The sequence below is a fragment of the Tyto alba genome, unplaced genomic scaffold, assembly GCF_018691265.1.
Source record: "Tyto alba isolate M040663 unplaced genomic scaffold, T.alba_DEE_v4.0 Super-Scaffold_14, whole genome shotgun sequence".
Classification (NCBI taxonomy): Eukaryota; Metazoa; Chordata; class Aves; order Strigiformes; family Tytonidae; genus Tyto; species Tyto alba.
In genome coordinates this window covers 45,099,871-45,125,517 of record NW_024881276.1, presented here as the reverse complement: position 1 = coordinate 45,125,517, position 25,647 = coordinate 45,099,871, and the positions used below count along the sequence as shown (strand labels likewise).

Sequence of the window (25,647 nt, the reverse complement as noted above, 5' to 3'; positions counted from 1 at the left end):
CTTCACCGTCACAAAGGGAGAAGATACGCAAAGTGAGATGAGGTGCAGAGCACTGCATGAGGCATAAATTCAGCTCTGTTGCTTTTGGAATGGGCCTGCTTCTCTGTAAGACATCAATGACTGTCTACTCCACAGAAAGTGTATAAATACTTCTTATGTTATAATTTGTAAATAAAGCAAAACACATTGCTCACACTCAGGCTGTGTTTCATCTAAGAAGCAGAAGAGCTTTATTTTTTTTTTTTAATGCTCATCCGTCTGAACTGTGTTTTACTCTTTTGCATGAAATCTGAAGTAATTAATTTTCTGTGAGGAAAGGATCCATTATTTTCACCAGTATACCTGTTTTCCTTAAAAATCAATATAAGGAAATCCCTGAGAGCTTTGCACACATATGTCTGGAGAAGGGTTATTGTTGCCAAGTTTTTCCAATGTGTCAAGTAATCTTTGTATAATTTATAAATGATAACAAAGCAATCAGGCCACATTCATAAAAGCCCAGTGACACATAATTTAGCTGAATCTGAGGATTAGAATTAATTGTCTCTCTTTGTTCCAAGTTCTAAATCTTAGTAAATGATTCACTGCATGTCATTACAGCTTAATATTTGCATGAAATCACAGTTTAACTGGCATAATTTAACAGCAATTAAAAAGCTATTTAATCGTCATGCAAATTGGCATGAGGGGCCTTGGGTATGAAGTGTTCCTGAGTTTTTTTCAGTATTTGCAGGCGGACAGTCACGTATTTCCAGACACCTCTAACATAATTGATAATGTTCTCCCTATTCATTGAAATATGAATGTACAACAATTCATGTTTTCTCTTACAATTGAGGGTTAAGTCCCAAATCATGAATATTACAGCCTTCATTCTATAGTATGAGGGGAAAAAAAAAAAAAAAAAAGGTGTATTTTATCTACTGTATTGATTCTTCTTCTGTGACATCTACATATAGTAGAACAAAAATCTGATAGAAAATTAAAATTGACAAAGCCAGACAAAACTTTCCTGTTGCCTGGATTCACATTAATCACTGTTTTGGCCTGCCAATATTGATGAAGTAACATTAAAAAAAAAATGAGCTGTGATGACCCATTGTCATAATATCTGTAGTTTATGTAAGATTAAACTTAAGCCAGTTTTAAAACATTGGCTTCAATCCTTTGAGCAATTACACACATGCTTAGTTTTAAGTGCATGAGTATTACCAATTATTTCAAGGGGATTACTGATCCGCTTAAAGTTATGCACATATGTAAATGCGATTAGGGCTCATCCTTCATATTCCTATAAGTCCTCATTGGTTTTAACAGTGGGAATTTGTTAAGACCAGTCATTATTTAATTCTCACAGCATGTTTTTAGAGGAAACATAATTATTACTGTCTTCTGCACATAAATAGTAAGAACTGAAGCTGAAGTAATCTGTGCTAATTTTAGGTTATTCTGATCTCAGGACTGTTTTCCGTAGTAGTTAGAACCATCAACCTCACAGTAATTTTATGGGAAGTTTAGAGATTTGTAAATCTGAGACACTCTTAGGTTCTAAGGGGCTTTTGGACCACATCAGCATCTTCAAGGCTGTACCTTCTCTCTATTTTCCACACCATTGGAAAATGATATATCAATATAATTAGCTTTTGGTAACAAATTGCATTTATGAATATTTATATATTACAGTATTTCAAATGCTTCAGTGTTAGACTTATCATAAGGTCACAGTCAAAGACCAGGAAGGAACTACTCAAAATATTCTCTGTGACCATAAAAATTGCAAATTACAAATATAATTTTATCTGACAGGTTCCAGAAATATTGATCTTCAGTACAAATGAGCCAGAACAACTGTTCAGCTAAATGATTCCTTGATATGTTGAAAAATAACTGGCCTTTACTGTCTGGGGCTTTTTGGCTACTAACTAGCAACTCTGCACAGATAGATGTACGAATAAGTACTCACATGTTCAAAATACTTTAAAATTTCTTGTCCACTAAAAAAATGCAAAGCAGTGTAACACCTCCTGATATTTTAATTATCAAGTGCTTGCAATCCAGCAGCTAACTTGTCATTTACATTAGGGGAAAAATCATTTTAATGAAGACATAGTCTGAGTTATTTAAAGTTACAAATAAATACAAGAAAGAAAAAAGCAACTCAAATGTTCAACTACAGTACACAAAAACCCTTCACATTTATTAGTTCACATTATCCCTCCCACAGCATACAAACATTTTTCCCTTTTAGAAGCATTCCAACTTTTGTACCCATATTTATGCCACATAAGTAAACAAATAGCATCACTTTAAAATTACAAGTCTTGGTAAATAGTGACTTTTTTCTCCTACTATTATTGCCACTTTCCTTCATTAAAATTAGCATTCATTCTTGCTACTATGTGTAGGCACAACTGTATAGATCTTTACTACTATATAGTTTATCAGTGAAATATAAGATATAATAATGTTTTCTGTCAAAGTATAGTCAATTTTAGTATTCAGTGTCATCTTCAAGAATTATGAACTTGAAGAAATGTCTTTATTTCAGTTGCGGATGCATATTTCAGAACCACTTGTGGGCTTGATTTTCTGAATTGCAACATTTTGTTCAGGCAAATAAATAGCTAAAAGTTTGAAAATCAAATCAGCTTATCACTGCTGTAGTAATTGCAGATGTTCTCTGCCTGCTGATACTTTATTTGCATCCCTCCCCACAGTCTTCAAGAATTATTTTTTCTTCTGCTTTGCCACCATCCTTTTAGACCTTTAACTTACAAGGTTGATGTCTTCACTATTATACTAGCGCTGATAAGGTGCCAGGTGGGAAAGGAAAAAAACTTGTAAACTGTCTCTTGTGCCTAATAGTCTTGGGCTGTTGCCATCTAACTCTGTTAATGAACAGCAGCAAAGAAATCCCTGGGGATAAGGAGTGAAGGATAGAGAAAAAATCTGGCACTGCAGAACTAATGCAAACAATTTTACCTCTTGTGGTTATTCCAAAGCTGTTATTTATTTATTATTTGACTCTTATAAAACATCAAAGATTATAAGTATCAGAAAATCCTACATTACTAAACATAACATAAGGAAATAAATTTTGTGGTTAAAGCTCTACTCCAGTATCCCACAAGATCAAGAGATACTTGGTGCAAATTTTTGTTATCAAGTCTAGGTTTGACATTCCCAAGTAGTTTTTATGTTGCCTTAAATTATATGTGAATTAATTCTTATTTATGTATATTATTCAGCTTTTTATTATCTCTCCCATTTATTATTTCTGCTTTATTTTCAAGGATTGTAAGTATCTAGACAATTTTCAATTATTACATTGAATTTGTTATTGAAACATAACTCTTCAGCCTTAAGACATTTTTTCATGTGTTTCTTCTTTTCTCCAAAATAGACAACCGTTGCTTAACAGGCATTCCCCTCCTTCTCTGCAGGGCCACCTTCTGCTCCAAGGAATGTGATTTTTAACATTAATGAAACAGCTCTCATGTTGGAATGGAGCCCCCCGAGTGATACTGGAGGAAGAAAAGATCTCACTTACAGTGTCATCTGTAAGAAATGTGGGTCGGATGCCAGCCAGTGTGAGATCTGTGGGGGTGGTATCCGTTTCATCCCCAGGCATACAGGTCTCATCAACTCCTCTGTGACAGTGCTTGACTTTGTGTCGCACGTGAACTACACCTTTGAAATTGAAGCCACGAATGGGGTCTCGGAGCTGAGTTTCTCTCCCAAGCAGTTCACAGCTATCACGGTTACCACAGACCAAGATGGTAAGTCCCAGCACTGCATGTCCATTACTGTGCCCCTGTCATCTGTGCACTTATTAGGGGGATTGTTTTGTTTCTTGGAAGTCTGGGTCAGCAAGTTAGGATGTTTTGCAGATTGTTAAATGTTTTTAAGTGCTTTTGTTGAGGACTTCCAGCTTCTGCTGATGAGGGCATTAAATGCTTTTAGCAGTTGGCCCTCGACCCCATTACACAGGGCACAAAAACTTACCTTCCTGTTTAAAATTAAGTGCAAGCTTTAAGTACCTGAGCCTAACTGTATCCATGGTTCATCAGAACTGGAGTCTTCATCTGGTGCTTTTCCAAGTCTTTCCTTAAGATTTCAGTTCTGAAAGAGTAAACCACCACATGTTATCCATTACAATTTCACAATTCAAAGGTGAAATAAAAGTGAACTCACTTCCTTTGGTAGCCATGTTTCATAATACTTCTGCAGCATGCTTCACTATAAGATATTTCAACATCTGTATGAGCCATTTCCTTAGGTGAAGTATTCCAATAGATTTTTTTGTTCCTTTAATTGTCCACTTTGCATTATTGTTTTTGAGCTTATTCTTCCCCCATTTCAGTTCAAATTCATGTCCAAGGTCAACCTTTATGAGAAACTAAAAGAGCTCTGTATTTTTGTTTATTTCTGCATTTTTTTCCTCTTCCATCTTTAGAGATATTTACTATGCCAGGAAACAGCTTCATAGGTTACCAACAAAGCAATCTATATAGCAGTGTTATTTCCTGGATCGTGTTACTGAGGATGAGAAGGTTCTTTCAGAATTATCCCTTGCTGACATTTGTTCCAGAAGTGTTTTTCACCTACTGTGCAGTGACATTGCAATAAGTGACATTGTAGCTGAAGTGTTTAATGTAAAACAGGAACTGAACTGGCAAAACTACTGTTTTGAGTAGAAGATCTTTGATAATATCAAAGTATTTAGTAAAAGTGCTAACATTCAGGAGGATCCTGTTATCTTCCACTTGTAGGAAGGCCTTGGGTTCTTACACTGATCAGCCTAGCAGAAATCTGCTTACCTGTGTATCTGGGACAAGTAGTTTTGTTCATGAGTAAGTAATGACTTGTTTGCCTTTGGGCATACAAAAATTAACAGCTTGCTGTGACAATGATAATGACAATGATGGTAATACTAATAATATTCATGAAAATGGATTAGAGAAAGCATGAAAATTACTCACTCACTATTCACGTGATGATGGTAACAGAAGAGCTAATTATATAAGAAGCCTAATGATATATGCTTTGCACTGAGCATTGCCTTAAGCTCTTAGGCTACGTATCATGTTGTGAATCTGTATCTCTCTTTTCTTTTTTCATTAAAGGAAAAAAATGCGGTGCCAGAAACTACCCCTATGTATACTTATTTTTAGGTGTTTTGTTACATGGTGCTAAATGCAAGTCACCAAGCGTGCACAGGTGGAGTTCACCAGAGATATGGTTTGTTTTTAAACTGGGTAACAGCTGTGTGAACACAGCTCGTGATGTGTATTTAATTGGTGAGCTTTTAAAAAATATGTCTTCTGCTGTTGTCTTTTCCTGGTTTAATGATAGAGATTTTCACTGCAGTTTACTCAAAACAGGGAAAAGACCAATGTTTTGATAATTTGTGACACACTGACAATAAACTCTAGAGTGTAGACTGCTTGCATTCCCTATAATAATTCTTACATTACTAAAAGTGGTGTTGGAAGGGCTTCAGAGAATTTAAGACCAGATTTCTAGAATATCTGTCAGTTTATTTGGATATAAAAAGACAGCTTTACAGAAGAAAGCATTGTAATAAATGAAATTGAGGCACCTATAAAATGTAGTTATAAAGATAAAACCATTTTTGTGAGCTTATAAACTGTGTAGTTTTATAAAATCATAAGTGGGGTAACTATATATTTAGAAGTAAAAGAGAGAAAGAGGGTGTCATAAGAAATATGGAAGAAAATTAATGGAGTTTTTGTTGATGGAAATTATTGAGAGGACAAACATTTTTTGTGAGTTACTTTTAGTCATAAATAAGAAGTGATACGGGGAAAGCTAGACTATATAACCTCAGAAGAGGAAGCATCATACCATTGCAGAGATTTTATTACTGTTTATAGATCACATTGACATTCTCAGATAAAAGGATTTGTGACCTTTTTTATTTTTTTTGTTAGCCAGCTATTAGTAAACAAGTTATAGTTTTGCTTTTGCCATAGTTACCAAAAATACTAAATAATCACCTTTATATTGCATTTATTTTTCTATCATTACCACCAAACAGTAAACTCATTATTACAATATTTCCTTATAATCACAATTACACTGAAATGGACAGTACTTATTGCATGCTCTTGCAGGTTTGTGCACATGTTCATATAAAACAAAGATCCAAGTTTATAAGCATGACGTGACAACAATTCAAAATATCTTAATGTGTACTAGGACTGTCTACTAGTAATGTGTGCGTCAAAGAGGGAGAATATTTGCTGACAGAAGTGAACTAATTCAAAAGTGGTTAAGACTCATCTTTATGCACAGAGCTCTACCACAACTAACATTACAAACTTAACTGTCTCCTGATGCAATCACTAGCATCAACAAGATTACACTGCTCAGCTCTAGCCATGTCAAGAAGCAGACTAAAGAAAAGAAACACTTTGAAAAGACTTTGTGAACTGCATCCCACAAACCTCCCTGCAATTTGATGACTAAAGCATTACCTCATCTGATCACATACTGAAAAAAAATTACTATCATTAATGTAAGTCATAAAAAATTAACTTGGTAGCATTCATGACTTCCATTATTAATTTTGTACAAGTATTCATAAATTCAATATCCCTGCTTTTGGTTTTTCCCCCAGGCTTTATAAGGAAACAAAGAACTGTGAACCCATTAGCCAACATGAGTTCAATAACAGAGAAGGATTTCACAGATATTACGTTCTCTCAGCATAAGTGTGAAAATTGACCACTTAGAGTCACCAAGCTGTTGGTTGGGTCTGCAAGTTGAAAGTCAAGGTTCAGCTACATCAGGCTTGCTTACGGGACTAGAGACACCAGCTGAGCAAACACTTAACCTGTCTGTTAAAGAAAGTCAGTAAAGAAAGAATATATGTAGTTCCTGCATGATCACAGCATATGCCATGTCTTGTCCAGGAAGTGTGGCAAACAAGGATGGGGTAGAGGTGTCATAGGAAGCGTAGATGTAGCAGATGGAGAGATGAGGGAAGTGAGCTCTGTGCTACTCTTGCATAACTTTGTTTCAAAATTTTTTGAGATATCAAAACAATCCCTACTTTACATTCAGATAAATGGACAGATAAACACAATTAAATTCTTCTCACAAAAGCTCTTCAGTAAAGTCCCTGTTCAAGGAAGAGCATTAGCACATATTAAGTGCTTTCCCAAATCACTGCTAAAGTAATTTGTAAACAACTGAAAGGTAAAACATGTTTTCAAAAAAAGCCTCATCAAAAAATGTTTAACAATATTGTTGTTCAGAAAAGTGCCTGGATGCCTTTTCTTTATAGGAGCGAGAAAGTTTTATACAGCAATAAATATGCTGAGTATGAAGTAATTGTACTCAATCGACTTTAAATCATTGTGTGAAGAAGCAGAGAACTATATGCGGAATTGTAATTTATGTTTCTCTTAAGACTAATGGAAGGAAGAAACACCTCACTATATTACTTTCTTATCAAGCCTTAGAGTCTGCATTGCCTAAAGAAGATTCTGAATTACTTGAAGTTTTTAATGCATAATTAAAGTAGTAAATAATGAATAATTAAGCAAAACAGAACTTAAAACAGTAGTTCCTATTTCTAAATAATAGTCCACATATACATTCACTCAGTGGGCATTCATATGTTCTATGCCTTGAGAGCAGGGTTTTTTTAATGTTACACTATGCAGAGTAGAGTTGTGAGACATATCCTGAGTACATGATTATACAGACAGATGGTGGCCTGCTCTGTTTCAGTCCACCATTTCAACTGCATCACTGAGGAGAAGCATTCCATAGTTACAGGGTTTCTCTGACTGAGTAGTTTCCTCATTGTCCAGTCTGCATCTTTACCACATCATGTCGCTCTTGCGGGACTCTGTGCTGACAGCCCCCAGTAAGAGGGATTACTAACAAACACACACACAAACACACACACACAAATACACACAGATGTGTACTCCCTATTTTAAGTAACTTCTGAACAACAGATTTAAATGATATATTTTAAAATGTATTCAGCATTATGCAAGGAATACTCAGGCCAGCCTGTTAAACTATATGAATGTATATGTGTATATATGTCAGTGTGCATATAAATTAAGCATTTCCAGTTGGAAGGAAAAGTGCAAGGCAAAAATGCTAAATTTCAATTCTCAGACTTGTTCAACTAACATTATTGTATATATGCCAAAATTCAAAGTTCTGAGGCAAGATCTTTGTGCAGCATAGTTACTATCCTACAGATTTTCATCTGCTGGTAACCTCTGTACATTTAGACTACTTGTTGCTGATGTTTCTTTATACATATGCCTGATTACTACTACATAGGTGAAAAATGGCTTTTTAATCAATCTTGGCCTATATCCTGAAGATTTTTTAAATACTTATATATCTTCTTTTAACAAATATGTTTGTTTTCTGCTGTCAGTTACTGATGCAGCCATTTCTTTAATGCAACAAAAATCAACCTGATTGCATATACTTTCATTTCTTGTTCACCAGCATTATCCATTAAGCTAGTCAGACTATGCATAACTTTAAGATATGTTTCTCTAAGTTACACATTATGAGGAGAACAGAATGAAATTCTAGTTTGAAGCAGGAAGGAAAAGAGGTTGATCAATACTGTAAAGTACTTTCCCCATAATATACTTACTAGTGTAGTCTTTCAGCTTTTGTAATAGTTTCTTTCATTGCATAGCACACTACTATTTATAACCATTGGCAATTTGTCTCTGACACATTTTCAGCAAGTTTCTGATTTGAGTTGTAGTCACTAAAATACCATGTCCAAATGCTGCAACAATTGTATATTTAATAATAATTATTAATATTTATTTCAATTTGTAAAAGGGACATTTGTGGAGAAAAATGTAAAACAATCGTTACAAATAAATTGGTAAGCACACAGCACTGGGATAAGAAATATGCCTTTATTTTTGTTCCTATTGTAGTCAATAGCTATGAAGGGCATTCACCACATGATTAAACCCCCTAAGAATGAGATGTTTATTCATCGACTGGTAATTTTAAACAATAATGTCAAATATTCTTATTAGTGCTATCTGCACACCACTCAGCTAAGAACCATGTTAGGATAATCAAGTACTTTTCAACTAGCTGGAATCCCTCACAATGAATACTATATACCTAGAAGACTCATTATTGAGTATTCTAGTCAGGGTAGGGTGCAAGATATTTCAGATATAAACTGGTGAATTAAGTGATTAGAAACCTCTGCCACAAATGTTAATTGACCTACTTATGAAATTCTTCAGAGTAACATTAGGAACCTTCTGTTTTCAAAATTTATCTAAACATTTCTGAAAGCTATTAAAAAAAAAAAAAACCAAAAACCACCAAACAAACAAACAAACCAAAAACAAAACAAAACAAACAAACAAAAAAAAAACCACACAAAAACCCCAAAACAACAGCAACCAACTAACCAACCAAAAAAAAACATAAAACCAACCACAACTCTCATGTTCCCCATACATGGCAAGTGAAATGAAGATTTATGTTGCATTCTTGGCAAAAGGAGTGATTTTGGTCAAGGGTAGTAAACGAAGACATTCATCACAGCTAGTCAATCTGAAACAAATTGTGTTTGTAGATGTCATGACTTTCACACAAACCTTTAGGGAGCATGTTCAAAATGAAGGACATGGTAAATTACAAATCAGTTCTGCTGATGTTTGCTATGGGGTCTTTAAAGCAATTATGTCAGTAGCAGGTTGCTCCAATTCATTTGCTTCTTAAAATGCAGTTTCTTCATTACACTCAACAACCCTTCTCCTTCCACTTCTGTGACTCTTCCATATGCATTTGCCTTAGGCTTGCAGTTTGGAAATAGTTTCATTTATATACGATAATGCCATTAAGTTGTGTACGTTGGAATAAGGTTGAGAGAGGACTCAGAATTACATAGTTTCCTAAGCTTCAGAAATCTATTTATTTTACAGTTATGTTAGCTTCAAGATAATAGTTCTTATTAGCATGCTTTTACCTTTTTCTGCCCAGACTAATAATGAGAGACATCTGTTTACTATCTTCATATCTGTGTTGCATATTTTAAAGTTTTCCCACTGTGGCAAAATTTATACTGGCTCTCCAGTGAACAAATAATAAAGATTTTTCATCTGAAAAGATTATACTAGCCAGGATATGTGCACTTAATGTTTAGCTTAGAAATGCATGTTGCCTTTAACAACCCCTGGCATAAGTGAGCCTTATTCTAGTCTGAATCTTAGTCTGACAGAGGTGAGGCAGGGGGTGACAACCAATGTCAAGATTGGCTGGTGTATTGGTTGGCCAGGAGCAAAAGAAGGGAAAAAAAGACACTCGTAATCTGCTAAAACTTTTTTCTGTCTAGCATGCAATCTCTGTTTTCCATTGAGAAGTGATTTTTGCATTTATCCTCTTTTAAGACATCCCTTAAAACCTTCACTTAAGCAGGAGTATTATCAGATATTCAAGGCATGGCTACAGGGCCTAAAGTGCACTTTTTCAGTAAAACCATTTTAACTCTATTTCATAATTTATGGACCCTCTGGAGTGTGTGCAACTGATTATGAACGACTAACTATTCAGAGTATTTTGTCTTGGTTGTTCTCACTTACGAAAGCGAAAGGGAAGTTAGCAAACAGTGCATTAGAGAAATGTGCTTGATTTTGCTGTCTACATGTAGAGTCATGATAGCCAAATGAAAACAAAGGTGATACACAGAACCATTCCCAAGGAAAACATGAGTGAAAGGGAGAGGCCTGTGAATAAGGGAATTTATAATATAAAAAATAAACTTAAAAAATATTAAATTTCATAAATTTTTAAAAAGAATGCATTCAGCAAATTAGACTGATTTGATCACCATATTTCTTTCTTGGAATAACGATGTAATCTTACACACTAAACTACTCAGTATTTGAAAACTGAAATTTCAAAGCAAATAATTACAAGAAATCTCTAATTGCAAAATTAGATCTAATGTCCCAAAGCTTTTTCACTGGAAGTCGGTTACAGATGTCCCACTAGATAAAAAGCAAGGCAGGCCTGGCTCAGCTAATGTTTCCTGAACACTCCTGTTGTCTCTTCTACTTTTGCTTAGTTATTTTACCTTCATTCACAATACTCAGATAACTAATCACAACTTTTCATCTGGAGTTAATGGCAAACCCTATAAATTATTCTACTGTTAATTAAATCTCATTCCTCACTGAATTAATCCACATTTGCAAGATTTTTTTTTTGTGCTTATTCTGTCTGAGTATAAAGTAATATTTTTAAACTTGTCTTTTCTGTATCATTTTAAATAATACATGCAGCAGCTTCTAAATCATGTGCTTGATCTATAATTGTATTGAAGTGTTTAGAGATTAACGTGCATTATCTAAGTGACTCATAAATTCCTACTTGTTATGCATTGCAAACAGTTGATGCATGATCCCATAAGTTACTGACAGGTTGTTCAGCCAGTTTCCAATACTGTATTTTACAGTTTAGAAATAAATGATCACTTTATTATATTAATTCAAATCTGTCTGTAAAACAAACTGTCTGATTCCAATGACTGCTTCATATATACGTAATATTAAACTCTAAGCTCCATTTTTCAAAATTAGATTGTTCTCCTAAAATTATCTAACAATTCTTTTTATCCTGTAATTGAAGATCAATGAGGACTGAAAAAAAGTGGTTTTAACAGTCTAGGGTAGTGGAGTAATGGGATTCAGGAGATTCAGTCTATAGTTCAAGGATGATGGGCTGTGGTCTAGCAACAGTAAAGAAGATACGAATCTTCCTTTTTCCCTCAACTCATACATTTTTCTGTCAAGCCAAAAATGTCATCTACTAATTAGTCACGAGGTGAATGTTTGCTAACTCTGCCATATACTCATAGATACAATTTATTCTAATAAGGGGAAAATATTAATAAAAGGCAAATGCCAATTTACAGAAATTATTGATTTCAGTTTATAAATAATGCAACTCTGACTAGGACATTAAATCTTTGGAGAGAGGAAATAGAGAAAATCACATTTTTCTAATGTGGTGTTGAATACTATTTCTCTTTAAAAATGCTTGCTTGTATTTGGAAGTGAATTTTGTATGGACAAAGAAGCAAGTTGAGAGCATAGAAGATTAAAGTCTGTACCTTTTCAGAGAACATGTGTGACTGTAGAGCTGTATTAACTTATTTCCCTGGTGTATATACTTCGGTGCTGGGAAATTATCTTTAGAGGAGCATAGTTCTATCTACATTTATCTCCCTGACCTTTTCCTGAAACAATCAGGTTCAGTGGTGCCAGTTTCAGTTATAACTTTTGCTATATGCAACATACTGTAATACTGAAAAAGTGATTAATCTCAGATGAACAACAGGATGTTTGTGAGATCTCTGAATCTAAATTTCACTGTGAATAGTTTCTAATGTGGCAACCCATAGGAGCTGATGTAAAAAGAAGTTGTGTCCCAGCACCTCCACCCTTGGCCCATACAGCTTCTGTATCCCATAGAACCACCTGCACCAAGCACACTACTAAGACATTAACACAACACTGTAATATTTTTACATTCCATTCCAAAGTATGTGTCAGTGCAATTCTGTGCAGGTTCAGAGACATATTGCAGAGTATCTTTATCTGTTTTCCAAGTTATCTAACATCACATTTGCTACTGCATAAAAAAATCAGTTCATGTCTTGTTTTTCCATATTTGTATATACAGTAGCATTCTGGATAAACTTTATAGATAACCATTGCATTCTCACAAACAAGATAACTCTAAGGTCTTTTAAGCAGTAGTGTGAATAAAGTAGTCTTAATTTTTCCATTTTTCCATTTTAAGATGATGGTTCTATCATCAGACATTAAAAATATGGCATTCTCATGCAGTGTTAAGACTAACATTTTCAAAAATAATTCAAGTGGGTGGAATATGTGTCAGTTTTTATGAGCAAGTCACTGTTATTCAGTCTCTCAGTTGAGGGAGGATTAAAATTAATTAAAATCTCAATCTGGAAATTGTTCTATAATTAAATATAATTTAAAGAATAAAAATGCATACTATTTACTATATATAGTTTTATTTTTATAGGCATCTATATATTATAAAAACCTGTCTTTTGATATATATAAAATAGTCAGAAGTAATGAATTGCTGATTCATTCGTCTAATACTAAATACATATTAATATGTTTATGTCTTTCTATTTGCTATATGAAAATATAATTTTACTTTTATGAAATACTGTAATAATTTTGTAATATTTTCACATTTACTATATTGATACATGAGCTGCATTTCTATGTAACGCTAAAACTACATTTTCATTGAAACTATCCAACCCTTTCAAAAAAGTTCATAGATGAGATGCACTTCATTCCTTACTCTCTGTATTACTTTATATTTAAGCTGTCTTCCCACCCTTCTGTTTAAGTTTTTGCAGTGACAGGTAAATTTTTTAAGTATCTGACAGATGTACAATCTGTTTCCTCGGTGGAGTATTGCGAATTAAGTAGCGATACAATGCACATTCAAAAGCTGTAGAAAATAAAGACCTTAACTACAAGAAGTTGGGTAACTTTTATGCAGTTATTGATACACACTGTGCGTGCTCCACCGAGTGAGAGATTAGCCACAGAGTGTAAGGAAAGTGTGTGTATGTTTTCTGCAGGACTGACAGGTTTTCCAGGGAACTCGGGTCTCATTAAGCATCTCAATAAAAGGAAAGCACTGAGAGCTGCAGATCACTGAGCACCTTTGAAAATATTGCCCTGTCACTGAGATGCTTAATGGAAACTGGCTTGTTTTACAAACCATGCCGGTAGTCCTTTCTTAATCAATAAAATTCACTGGAAATGTAACATTCATTTCAGAAGGATGTGGGGTCACATATTATCTCGTACACTGATAGAAGTGTGGAGTAACTGTGTAAGTAAATGATTTAAGCACAGTGTGTTATACGAGTACTTCTAATGTCTTGATATAAGATGAAATACCTGAAAAGGCGAGCTTTACACTCTTAAGATTATTAGTAGGTGATACACAGATTTTTCTGTTTCCTAAAGCATTAAAAAAACAGATTATAGAATTTGGTTTTCTGCATTTCTGTTCTTTTTCTAATTAGAAATTCCTGTTTATCTAGTGAGTTTGTTTAGATACCTTTACAATAAAATTAAAGATAAAAAGATTTAATAAGGGTAAGTTGTATTACAGTATACTGTTTGGTCTTGGAAAAGATGGAAAGATTCCATTATTCCTAGTTAAAGCAATATGAGATAATCCTTGTAAGAACTGCAATATTTGCAACAGAAAACAAGAATAGCACAGATTTGTTGGCAGTAATACAAACACTCCAGATTTTAATAAAGGTGATTGTTTTACGTTTGGTGACTTTCACAGCCATTTTTATGAAAAATAATATATTCGTTTATTTGAGAAATTATTTTGATGGAGCTATAAAACATGAAATACTAAATTCATACACCCAAGTTGCTACCGAAATCTTATTGAAAAAGTAAGGCTCCAAATTAAATCACTGGTAAATTTTTCAAGAAACTTTAATTCAGAATCATCTTTTATATTTTACTGTGCAGTCTAATGGCCTACATGGTTTTGGTCAAGTCTTCATAGTAACAGGCCAATGTTATTCTGCATCTTCCCCATCTGTCAGTCTGTGCAGTGACCCTTTATCCATTGTTTAGCCCAGTTTCTCAAAGCTTAGCCTTCACTTCCCGTATACTCTATTGTAGGTTTTCTGCTGCATTTATATGCTGTATTATTTGGTTGCTTTTACACACATTGCAGACATTACATCAATGATCCTTGAAGGCAAGTAGGTAGAATTAGTCAGATTTTAGGAGGTAAAGAATAAATCCATGCATGTAAAACCATGTAGGACATAACCGTCCATGAGATGAACATGGCTCCCTTGAGGTGCAGATACCCTACTTTTCTGACTTGGGAGAATTCAGAGCTTTCTGTAGATTTCAATGGCAGTTAAACATGCTCATCATTTGTACACAAAAAACAAGGAGAAAAATGTTCAACACTATCCCAGTCATTTAGTTGATTTATTTTGAAAATTCATAATTTCTTTTTACCAGGAAAAACGTTTATGATCAGTCCTGTAATTAGTACTGGTTTGCTTAATTTTTTCTTGAAGTGCATTTCCTGTATGGGAAATCTAGTTACAAAGTGCAGCATGCTACTGTTGGCTACTTTACTGAATGATAAATTGGGAAGGTAAGCAACTCAGTGTAGCAGAGTAGGGGTTGGTAATTCTGTAAATTCAAGCAGCTACAGTGAGTGTAATGAAAGAGAGAATTGCCCTCAGATCATCTTTGGCTATTTCACAGCTAAAATATGGGAAAAGCTTTAGAGTTTGGATGACACTAATGATCTTAAAACAAAAAATATTGATTCATCAATATTAAAGATTAAAAAAATGTAACAGTCTCTTTCTGGATGGAAAGCCGTGGTTGAGGAAAAGCTGGTTCGGAAAAAAAAAAACCAAAACAAAACAACAAACAGAAACATTCCCCCAAAATATCTAAATGAAGTCTTTTTAACATTTTTAAATTGCTCCCTAGTTTCCATAGAACAAGAATGGTAGGTTTTTTCTTATTCTGTGATACAGAGTAGTATTGTATAATACGTGGACTTCTGTTTCTCTCCTTCAGTCTCTGTTTTTCAGACATGGGTGGGTGGGTTTATGCCAGCACTACACAGACATATGTGGATGGCTCTGTGCAGTCTTTGTTTCTTAAAAAAAAATATTAGTAAATATGTTAGCAAATAATATAAAAATATGTACCTATCTATTTAGCTTTTTAAAGAGATATAAAAGAAATCCAATTCAAATTAACTGCTAATTGTGAGATATTGGACCAAATGATCCAGATTATTCACCTTCAAAGTTTAGAAACATAACTGACATTTATTTTCACAATAGGTAAATGTAATGAATTATGTTCTTCCATTTACTAATTTCTCTTAAGATTTTGCTATTCACTTTAACAGTGAAATAAGACATGATCTCAGTTGTCTTAAAAGAGAATATATACACTAGTAGCAATCAAACAGTCCAGGAACTGCCATTTGGATATTAGTGCATTCTTTTTTAGGTTGATGCACTCGTCTTTACTTGCTCTGCAGTATTTCTTGACAAAATAACATCAGTAGTCCACTTCTGTCCACCAAGTAGTGGCTTACTGCTGCAATAAAAAGTTATTCTGAGTATTTAAGTGGAAAAAGAACTGTTTGAAGCATTAAATTCTTTCTGTCAGGCACCTGGGATTTAACTGGAGCGCACTCAGTTATAAAACAGGTTTTCATTGATCTGAGTGGTTGAATTCTTAACTGTAGTTTATTTTCCCTTTGATTTTGAAATCCATAAGTGCCAGTCATAGCTTTAAGAATGAAAATCGTTGGCATAGGAGTTTAAATTAAAAGTGATAAATTAAGACCGCTAGTGACCACTGCCTCAGCCAACTACCTCAGACTGTAGCTCTAAACATTGCTGCGTGCTTCATTTTAAATTAAGTGTGACAAGTTAGGCAGGAAGTTATTTGCTAGTTTGGAATAAAAATGATGTTGTTTGGAAAAGGCATCATGAAACAATTTTTTAACTTTGCAACAATCCCATCTAACATATCAAAAACCATACAAACAGTAATAAAAATTAGTCTGATTGGAAAAGTGGGCATTTGCTATGGCTGTGTATATCTGAGGCACTAGCTGTGTGAATGTGAAAGTGACTTTCCTCTGAGAAAATGTTTGCCAGCTTAAAAATGTACGAGCAAATTGAAAGATGCATGAGACGTACTTGGGTTGTACATTGTTGGGGGTTAAGTACATATATCTCTATCACTACTGACTAGATATTAGAGTTGCTGTCAACTGTTTTAGTGGCAGCAAGTGCCAGAATGAACAATTACTCTAAGAGAGTGTGACCTTAAAGACCGAGTGGAGCTGTAAATCTTTTATCTCCTTAGCTGGACTCTCATTTATTTTACTTTATGTCCACTATGCACAGATATAAAAGCGGACACAACAATATTCAGGAATTCACTGAACAACGGTTTCCGTTTTCTAAAGTTTCCGATTTAATGCTAGTTTCAGTATCAGTATCAGTGGGACTATTTCACAACTGATCAATTATTTTTTCTTTCTAGCAACACATTAGTTACTCATTAGTAGTATGAAAAGGTCCTTGGTAGTAAAACGGTGTTTATCCATTTGCCTCAGGTGAGAAAAAGTATTTTTAAAAAATCTACAAAAACTGAAGTCAATGCAAATGAGTATTTACCTCCTAAACCAAAGACATAAGTATTTTAAGTTGAACATTTAATATGAGTTATTACAGACCTCTCAGTGTAAAGGTGAAAGTATAAATAAGAGTACTAAACTGAACTCTGTTCTCCTTGTTGTTACCAAGCAGCTTGCTTGGCACTCCCTTTTCTACCGTCGCACTTCCCTTCTGGTCTCATGCTTGATTTCCCAATGTGAAGTTGTTGGCGTCATCTGTGGGTGGTGTTCTGCCTTGGAGTGTCTGGTAATTCATACATTCATACATACATACATACATTATCAGTTGCCATGGGAAGGTTGCTACATGTTACATGTTCCTAGAGGGCATAGTCTTGAAGTTAAAAATTGCTTTAGCCCATCAGTGAGTGACATGAAGGCACAGCATACTTTCACTATCCTCTGCAGTTTTAAGTCTTGTACCAGTTTGCTAATCATGAAGTGAAATAGTTGCTCTATACTCTCAATCTGTCACTGTGCTAGCCCTATTTATTCTGGAGAGAGCTGTACAGTTTCAGTCAAAATTCGTTACTGTGCTATGTTGTTCCGCTTATATAGTTAATGGTCTTCCAATATTGCTACCATACATGTTTTCAAAACTTTAAGATTTAACCATAGACATTTGGTTAAGTTACAGTTTTTGTTGTAGATCCTCAGACCAAGAGTTAAATTTTAGTAAACTGTTAAAATGATTGTTTTAGTCTAGTATCATGACCAGAGAGAACGTTTTATTAATTCAGAAACCTTTTCTTGCACAATTAAAACTTGCCTTGCAGCAGAACAAATGTTGCAAGATACTAAGAACACAACAACCGATGCGGAAGAACTGAATACTTAAAAGAAATCAAGTACTGAAAGAACACCAAAGCCCTGTGTATGGGTTACATAGAAATCCATAACTTCTGACTGGATTTTGGAAGGACAGCTTTATGCTCTGTTTAAATTCTGCTGTTTCATAATACCTGCCTACATATTGTAGCTACTATCTGAATCCTAATATTAAAGCTAGAACAAGGGACCTTTGGAGCTTGAAAGACAGAGTTTGCAATCTTCATACTAAAGCTCACATAGCTGTGCATGAGCTAACTAGACAAACATGCAAATATTAGTGCATGTTTGCACTCTCAGTCATCTGGCAACTATTTGAGATTTTCAGTGTTGAGACTGAATGTAGACCAGTTGCTTTATCACTGATAACATAAAAGATTTGATGCTTTTTGCAACCTTTCTATTTAGAAGAAGCCTGGATGGATTGTTAGCATGATCCAAAATTCAGTTGTCCACCATTTGCAGCATTTAAAATCACCATTTTGAAATATAATTTTTAATAGAATTATTCAAGTTGTATAACTACACTTAGATAAAATCTGCTAATTTTTTTTGTCTTATTTTTTCAGACAGTTCTGCTATAATTGCAGTCAAAATATGCTTAATAACTCATTATGTCTTGTGGGAACAGTGGAGATTCTGTGTACCTCTTTGGTGGTAGTATCTGTTGGCTATGGACAGATTCCTGCCTGTAGATTGACAATTATCTGACAAAGAGTTTAGTCCAGCTAGTGCTTGTTGAATGAGTAGAAAATAAGGCATTAAACATTAGAAAATATTCTGCAAACTCATTTAGGTGAGCCAGCTAAGTACAGCCTTTCAGTCCCTTGACAGTAGAGTGGATTGGAGATCCCTGGTCTGATCTGCAGGGGAGTCACCAATGCAGTACGTTAACATATGCAGGAGTTTGGCAATGTAAAACCTCCTATCATGCACTTATATCAATTGGCAATTAATTTATTTTAATCCTGCAAGTGGAAAGGGTAGTTTGTAGTCAGTATATCTTGCAGTTCAAAAGTGTTTAATTGTCACCTAAATTAATTGGTTTCAGGCATTTGATTGCTGCTTATACTGCTCCTCTTGATATGCCTGAGTAGCTCTGTATAAACCATTATTTTTTGGAAGAAACATGTTTAGGAATAGATTCTCCTTAAATAGTCTGAGGCTATTACAGATTCTGCTGTGCCTTTTTCAGGGAAGGTCTGCGTGTAACCATTTACCGGCATGCTTTTTAGCAAAGAGATTTAACAACTCTGCATTCATTTAGAATGGAGGCATGAGCTAGGTGTCATGTTCTTTTAAAGGCTTAATACTGATGTCAAAATCACTTTTTTTTTTTTTGCTGAACTCTCGTCTCTATTATAAAAAACATGATGCTGCTTAATAAAATTGGTTCCACTTAACTTATCTCTGGAAATTTTAATTATTCTTGTACTGTCTCTTCAAAAGTACAGGCCTTTAATTTGAACTTCATTAATTTAATAAGTTCTGGTTTTCTTTTGTAATAAGTTTTAAAAATTAGTTTTTCTCATATCCAGTGATATCACTGACTGGCTACAGGAAAGCAATAAATTACGCCATTTATAAAGTCCTTATGCAAAGTCAGACCTACCTAAATTCAGCTGTTCACTTCTTAATAGATGCTATCTCTCTATTTTCATAAAAATGCCTTTGTTTTTATTTCTTTAAGACAAAATGTATGGTTAGAAGGAATGGTATAACTCAATTTCCTTCAAATTTGTACTTGAGGTTGTTTCCTGTATTTCCTACTAATTTGGCTGGGATATTGTCAATAATTGCTTCAACTTGTTCACAGTTACGCATTTATTGTTGGGTCTGTCTTTATGCAGCTATTGATTCTCATGAAAGTTAGAGAAATATTTCTTCTGGACTTCTCTAATTTGTCTGAAATTCACCAGCAGGCTCCAAAGTTGTTTGTGAAGAACTAGAAGGAAGAGGGTGGATGATGAGCAGACAGCATGATCCCATGAACTGCTTTTGCAGAGGCAAAATTTTGTTTCATTTTAAAAGGCAGTATTTCATCTTACCTAAAATGGGGGGGGGTTGCATTGCTGAAGACACAATGACAAAGCCATAATAAATTCATTAGTTTTTCACTCTTGTCGAGCCTGCATTTTCTACGCACAAACATACATATGGACATGTATATAGATATAGATGCATGCATATATGCATATTTATTCAGAGTGAGAAAGAAAGAAAAAAGTTTTAAAATAACTTTGACACATTTCAACTCATTCTGCCTGCCATTACAGGCAATGCTTGGCTAGTACCAGCTTTGTTCTCTAAGCTGTGAAGTGGTGCCATTCCACATCTCCTCTCTGCACCTTGGCTATTTTAAAAGACCAGCTTAGGAAATAGAGACATTACTGCCATTTGGAGAATGAGCTCTTTGCTTTATTACATTGCATCTCATCATGGCAAGCTCAGAACAGGAGTATCAGAAAATAAGGAATAACCCCTGTTCTCCCTAAGCCATCGCACAGAGCTATGGCAAGACAGTAAGAGCAGGAGTCGGAGGCAAAAACTGAATGCAGAGGCCAAGCTCCAGCTTTTGCTGCAGATCTGAGTCGGGGTGCCTGGGCAGCTTGCCCGGGGTTGGCTGCCAGGTGCTCGCTGCCAGCCGATGGCAGTGCCTTTTCTCTGCATCCTCAGAAGCAAGGCTGATGCCAGCTCTCACTCCTTCCTAGGGCAGAACATCTTTCAGCATAGATTTTTGTCTAATGTTTGATGGGTACGGAGGAATCATGAAAGCTTTTACAAATCAAGTTTTGCTTTTCAGTCACTTTTAAATCAGCATCACAGTAAACCTACTGGATGTCGTGCCTGACGGTCATGTGGGTGACAGATCTGTCATGTCATGTCAGACCTCTGGAAAAATGGGAAAGAAGAGAGCCTCCATCGCACAGCCTCTGTGCTGGTGAAGGTTCTGCACTGATCTGGAAGCCAAGATTTCTGCATACACTCTGACTTTTATCTGTCAAAGCCTCACACTTCTGTACCCTGTGCAGCAACTACTATTTTACTCCAAAGTCACCTGAAAAACTGGACAAGGTAATTTCTGGAAGATCTGGCATCTTCAATATAACCTTAATTCTGCCAAAATTAAGTTTTATCTGATACTCATCCGTGACTTAATGTGTAAATGAACTTGGTTTGGACTAACTTTATTAGGAATTTGTTTAAATTTAGTTGAAATAAGTAATTTGCAATCTGAAAAAAAAAGAGTTTCTGCATTACATTTTCTGTCCTTTCAGAAAACTCTATTTAAAAGTGATTTATGTTAAGCCAGGCTACATTTTTCTCTCAGCAGGGGTCTCAGTTTCCGCTCTCATACACAGATACTTACTTATGCTTGTCACCAGTTGAAAAACAAGGTGAAATTCCACAACTACATGGATCCTGAAAACAGTAAGTCCCCAGGGCAGAGCTAATGCTTGAGAATGTACTAATGCAAATAGGCAAATCTTATCTTTTTGCTATACTGAAGATAAACAGAGAACTTCATGAAGCAGAGCTGATAAAGCAGTCTATTTTCCCATCACCAAATCCATGCCTTTGTTAACTTCTGAAGCTTTCTGCATATGCAAGTTATGTGTGAATATGCAAATTAAATTATTAGAGCCAAAAGCTGTAGGCTTGGAAATTGTCAGAGCCCATTTTCTGTAATTTTGAATTGCACAGTAGTCACTTGTTGGGTGACTTGGAGCTCTGGAAATACTGCTGTGAGAATGGATGTAGCCAGGGAAAACAGTGAATGGCATCTTTCTATTTCTAAACACAGCGAAAAAATAGAAATGCCCCAAACAGCAAAGATCTAAAGACATTTTGGTTTTCACGTATGCTACAGAGTGAAGATTGTGACAGTTACGATCGTCTTGGCATTTTCATGTTGGTTTCTAGACCTGTAGGGTTCACATTAGTTGTAAACTTTCCCAATTTGTGGTTCAATAGCAAAACTCTCAGTAATCAGAATGCAGTGTTTCAGTTGTCATTTTATTATTTTTATTACTACTACTGGTACTACTAGTACTACTACCAGTACTATCCTTATGAACAGTCAAGTGCTTGCGTGTTAAAGAGGGGAATTCTAAGTTGGGTTATATTTTTTTCCAGCAGGCTGCGAGATGCTAACCTTATTGTTGATGGAATTCTTCAATTTCAGTTAGGAATCCAGTTTCCATTTCAAATCAGTGTTTTAAAATAACATTTTTACTGCAGTTGCTAAATCCTAGTTTGGGAATGTGTTGTACAGTCATTTATTTAGGTCTTTGGCTGAGCTAATTACTTGTATCAGCCTATATTCTTTAGAAGGATTACAGGCTAGGTCACTTCAGAAAGAGACCTTCACTTGCATGTTAGACATAGTTTTGGTTGCTAAAATAGATTGTTACAGGTTTCCATCTTCATACAGTCTTCATTAATGCTCCCTAGCATTTACTCAATTTTTATTTAAAATTTTAAATGCCTCACCAATGGAAGGACAAAAAAGCAATTGAGGATAAGAAGAATAATCCTGTACATATGAATACTTTTATAATTCTTCAGAAATACTTCATTATGTTTGCACAACATGCCCAATATCTCCTAAATGTAAAAGAAATATTTGTTGCTGCAAGAATCTTAAGAGAAGCGGCATTTCCTGTTGGTTTTACTGTCCTGGTTGCTGTATACTATATATAAACTTACACAGCAGTTTACTAGTTTCTGCTGTGCAAACTGCAAATGTATTATTTTCTAAAAATCTATATTTTTTTACAAGTCAATTTACTTGCAGTAGTTCTCTTTTGAAGTCCTGGCTATGAATTTAATATATAATATTAACTTTATTCATTAACAATTGTCAGTTATATGTTGGGAAGTGGTTGTGTATACCTTCTAATGATACTTCAAAGCTCTGAAATGAAACAAGGTACTGAAAGAGCACTGTGATCTGCTGATGCTGCTGGTGAGAGCGCCAATTAAAGGATATGAAGATTTGGTCTTTTTCCTCCCTCAAAACTAGTCAGATCCTTCTCAGCAGTCACCCTCTTACCTGTATCTCAATGCTTTCTAGTTTGCAAAGGTGGCAAGAGGTGCTTCCCCCTGGACACAGAGCAGCATCTCACAAGGTCTCCTGTAGACAGTGTTCCCCTGTCTTTGACAGTGTATTTGGAAGTGGGGCAGTTAAAATTTGGGTGTCATTTTTTTTAAGTGAACACTTTCTAGATCATCGATTAAGCTGTTCAGGCTACTCCAAATGCATTAGCATTGTCTTAAGTGCTTCTGTCTGTGACCTGAGCATGCAGACAAATATTTCATGCTAGTGCAGCACAAAATTCCCAGTGGCGGGCTGCCATATAACTGCTTTCCACTGGGACCTCAGCAGAGTGTTTGAGTGATGTCGGGGTGTTAGGAATGGTCACTCTGTAATTTAGCCACAGTTCTTTAGACTTTGTGTTCACATCTTCAATGAGACATGTCAAGGATTTATTTACTTCTGAACTTAAATAATTCTAGAGATATCTGAAACAGTTTCAGACATTTGAAGCGGTTCTTGTCAAAGGAAATAGCTTTTCTGTTTTCAGTAAAATATAATATTAAAGCCTGGAGTCCAATTACACAGCTTTCTGATGAGTGTTTCTTGTAAGTGGAGCACATATAAAATAATGTGAAGATAACACACATTTATTGTAAATGTAAAGTGGTCAGCTGTCTGACTAATAAAGCACTATGCCTGTGCAGGCTTCATCACTTTCACTGGAGTGGATTTAATTAAGGTCCTATGTGCCTGAAGGCAAAAGCATTGAAGTTTGAGGGATGGAATGGAATGACTGGAGACATGTACCCCTATTGGCACTTGCAGTGTAACTAGTCAGAAATGCACTCTGAAATATGATTGATCCAGACAAATGTGCTGGTGAGGAAATTTTAGGTACAGGCATTCTCACTCCTATGTACTAGTTCTGTTTTTCCACAAAGAAATGAAAGGTACAATTGATTTTCTTTAAGCTTTGTATGCTTACATATTCTTGTCTGAAGTCTAAGGACTATAACAAATCTATGTGCCGAAATGCACACTGTAGAAAAAGCAGGGAGTTTTGGGCTGAGAAAGGCAGCAAACTGTTAAACAGTTGAAACCACATAAAATTTTAGAAGTGGGTAATTATATGAAATAGGATATAGAAAAAGAAAACTATTCAAGCGTTAACTAAAAAAAGAAAAATAAATTCATTTTGAGAGGATATACAAGTTCAGATTGTATCTCACAGCCTGAGTAAATACGGAAGGCCTTCAAAGTTTCTGCCTATGTAAACTACAGTATTTTCATGGTTTTTCAAGATTTCCCAGCTCATCACCACTTCAGTCTCCTGAGCAAAACTGTGTGACTAATTGATTTTTCATCTCACTGGCCATAATGAATATTGAAAAAATGATACTAATTGAGTATTTAAAAAGAAATCTAAACCAGAGGTTTAACTTAAGCATGCAGGTAGGAATCAAAGCTTTATTCTTTCTTCAAATACAATCAGTTTTTGAACTTCCTAAATTCAACACCCTTCATACAAATTGTTTATCTTATTTGCCTGGCAAAACCACTTAGACAAGATAATTAGGTGTTAGACATGATGGAGGGTCCACTTAAAATTGCAGTTTTTGTAATTGATGGGTCTGAGAAGCTCTGTATGCTATAGCCAGTGATTTCTGTCAAATGTCTATAATAGGGACTCAGATTCCTGTCTGATAAATAAAGTGCTAAATATATTTGCTGTTAAAAAACCTAATGTTTAGGGGCTTTAGACATTAGCCGTAGCTATACTCTGTCATGGTTCTGTTCTTTGTTTACAGAGATTTTACATCATTCCCTAATAAAGGGTTCTCATTTTTAGCAATTATGAAACCTTTTAGTGTCAGTCATTAACTAAGCAAAAGATACAAGATGATTGATTTATACTAGTGGTTGGGGTATTTTTTTTTTAATATTATGGATTTATTCTCAAAGAGCAACTTTGGCCATGTTTTAGAAATACAGGGAAAAAAAAAAAGATTACAGACAGCGTACAATGAGACTGTATGCTTCCAGTCCCTGCTGAGGTCAGGGAGGGTTTTTTTGCCTTTTGCTTCCCTTGAAGGTGGGTCCCAGAATTTCTCTTTTCAGATTTCCTGTGGCGTTAGGTCCTGCTTATGTTGAGAAATGAAGAAGCCTATCTTTCCTTCTGGAAATTTCTCCTGATAAATGTACTGTGTATATACAATTGACAAAAATAAATTTCTTCTGCCGGTAAATATGCTGGACAGAAATAATTTTATTTATAGATTAATGATTCCTCTTCTGGAAGTTCTGAGTTTCATTGTTTCAAGGACCTTTCTGACTGACAGTGAAGATAATTGTATTCATATATTTTTATTAATTATTGTATTTTTTACTTTTTTAAAACTTAACATGGAAAATGTGCTATACCAGATCAAATCAATTATCCCCTTAATATAGTAGTTTGGGGT

The 25,647-nt window shown here is 34.9% G+C and overlaps 1 protein-coding gene across 6 annotated transcripts in view; it reads left to right on the top strand.

Moving 5' to 3' along the window:
• The window catches only part of LOC104357209 (ephrin type-A receptor 6), a 508,448-nt gene that overhangs the window by 269,209 nt on the left and 213,592 nt on the right, over positions 1-25,647 (top strand). For all 6 annotated transcript variants that reach the window (XM_042788830.1, XM_042788826.1, XM_042788827.1 and 3 more), the window contains one exon: positions 3,444-3,779. In XM_042788830.1, the coding sequence (XP_042644764.1) occupies positions 3,444-3,779 (336 nt within the window). The remainder of the gene's footprint in view (positions 1-3,443; positions 3,780-25,647) is intronic.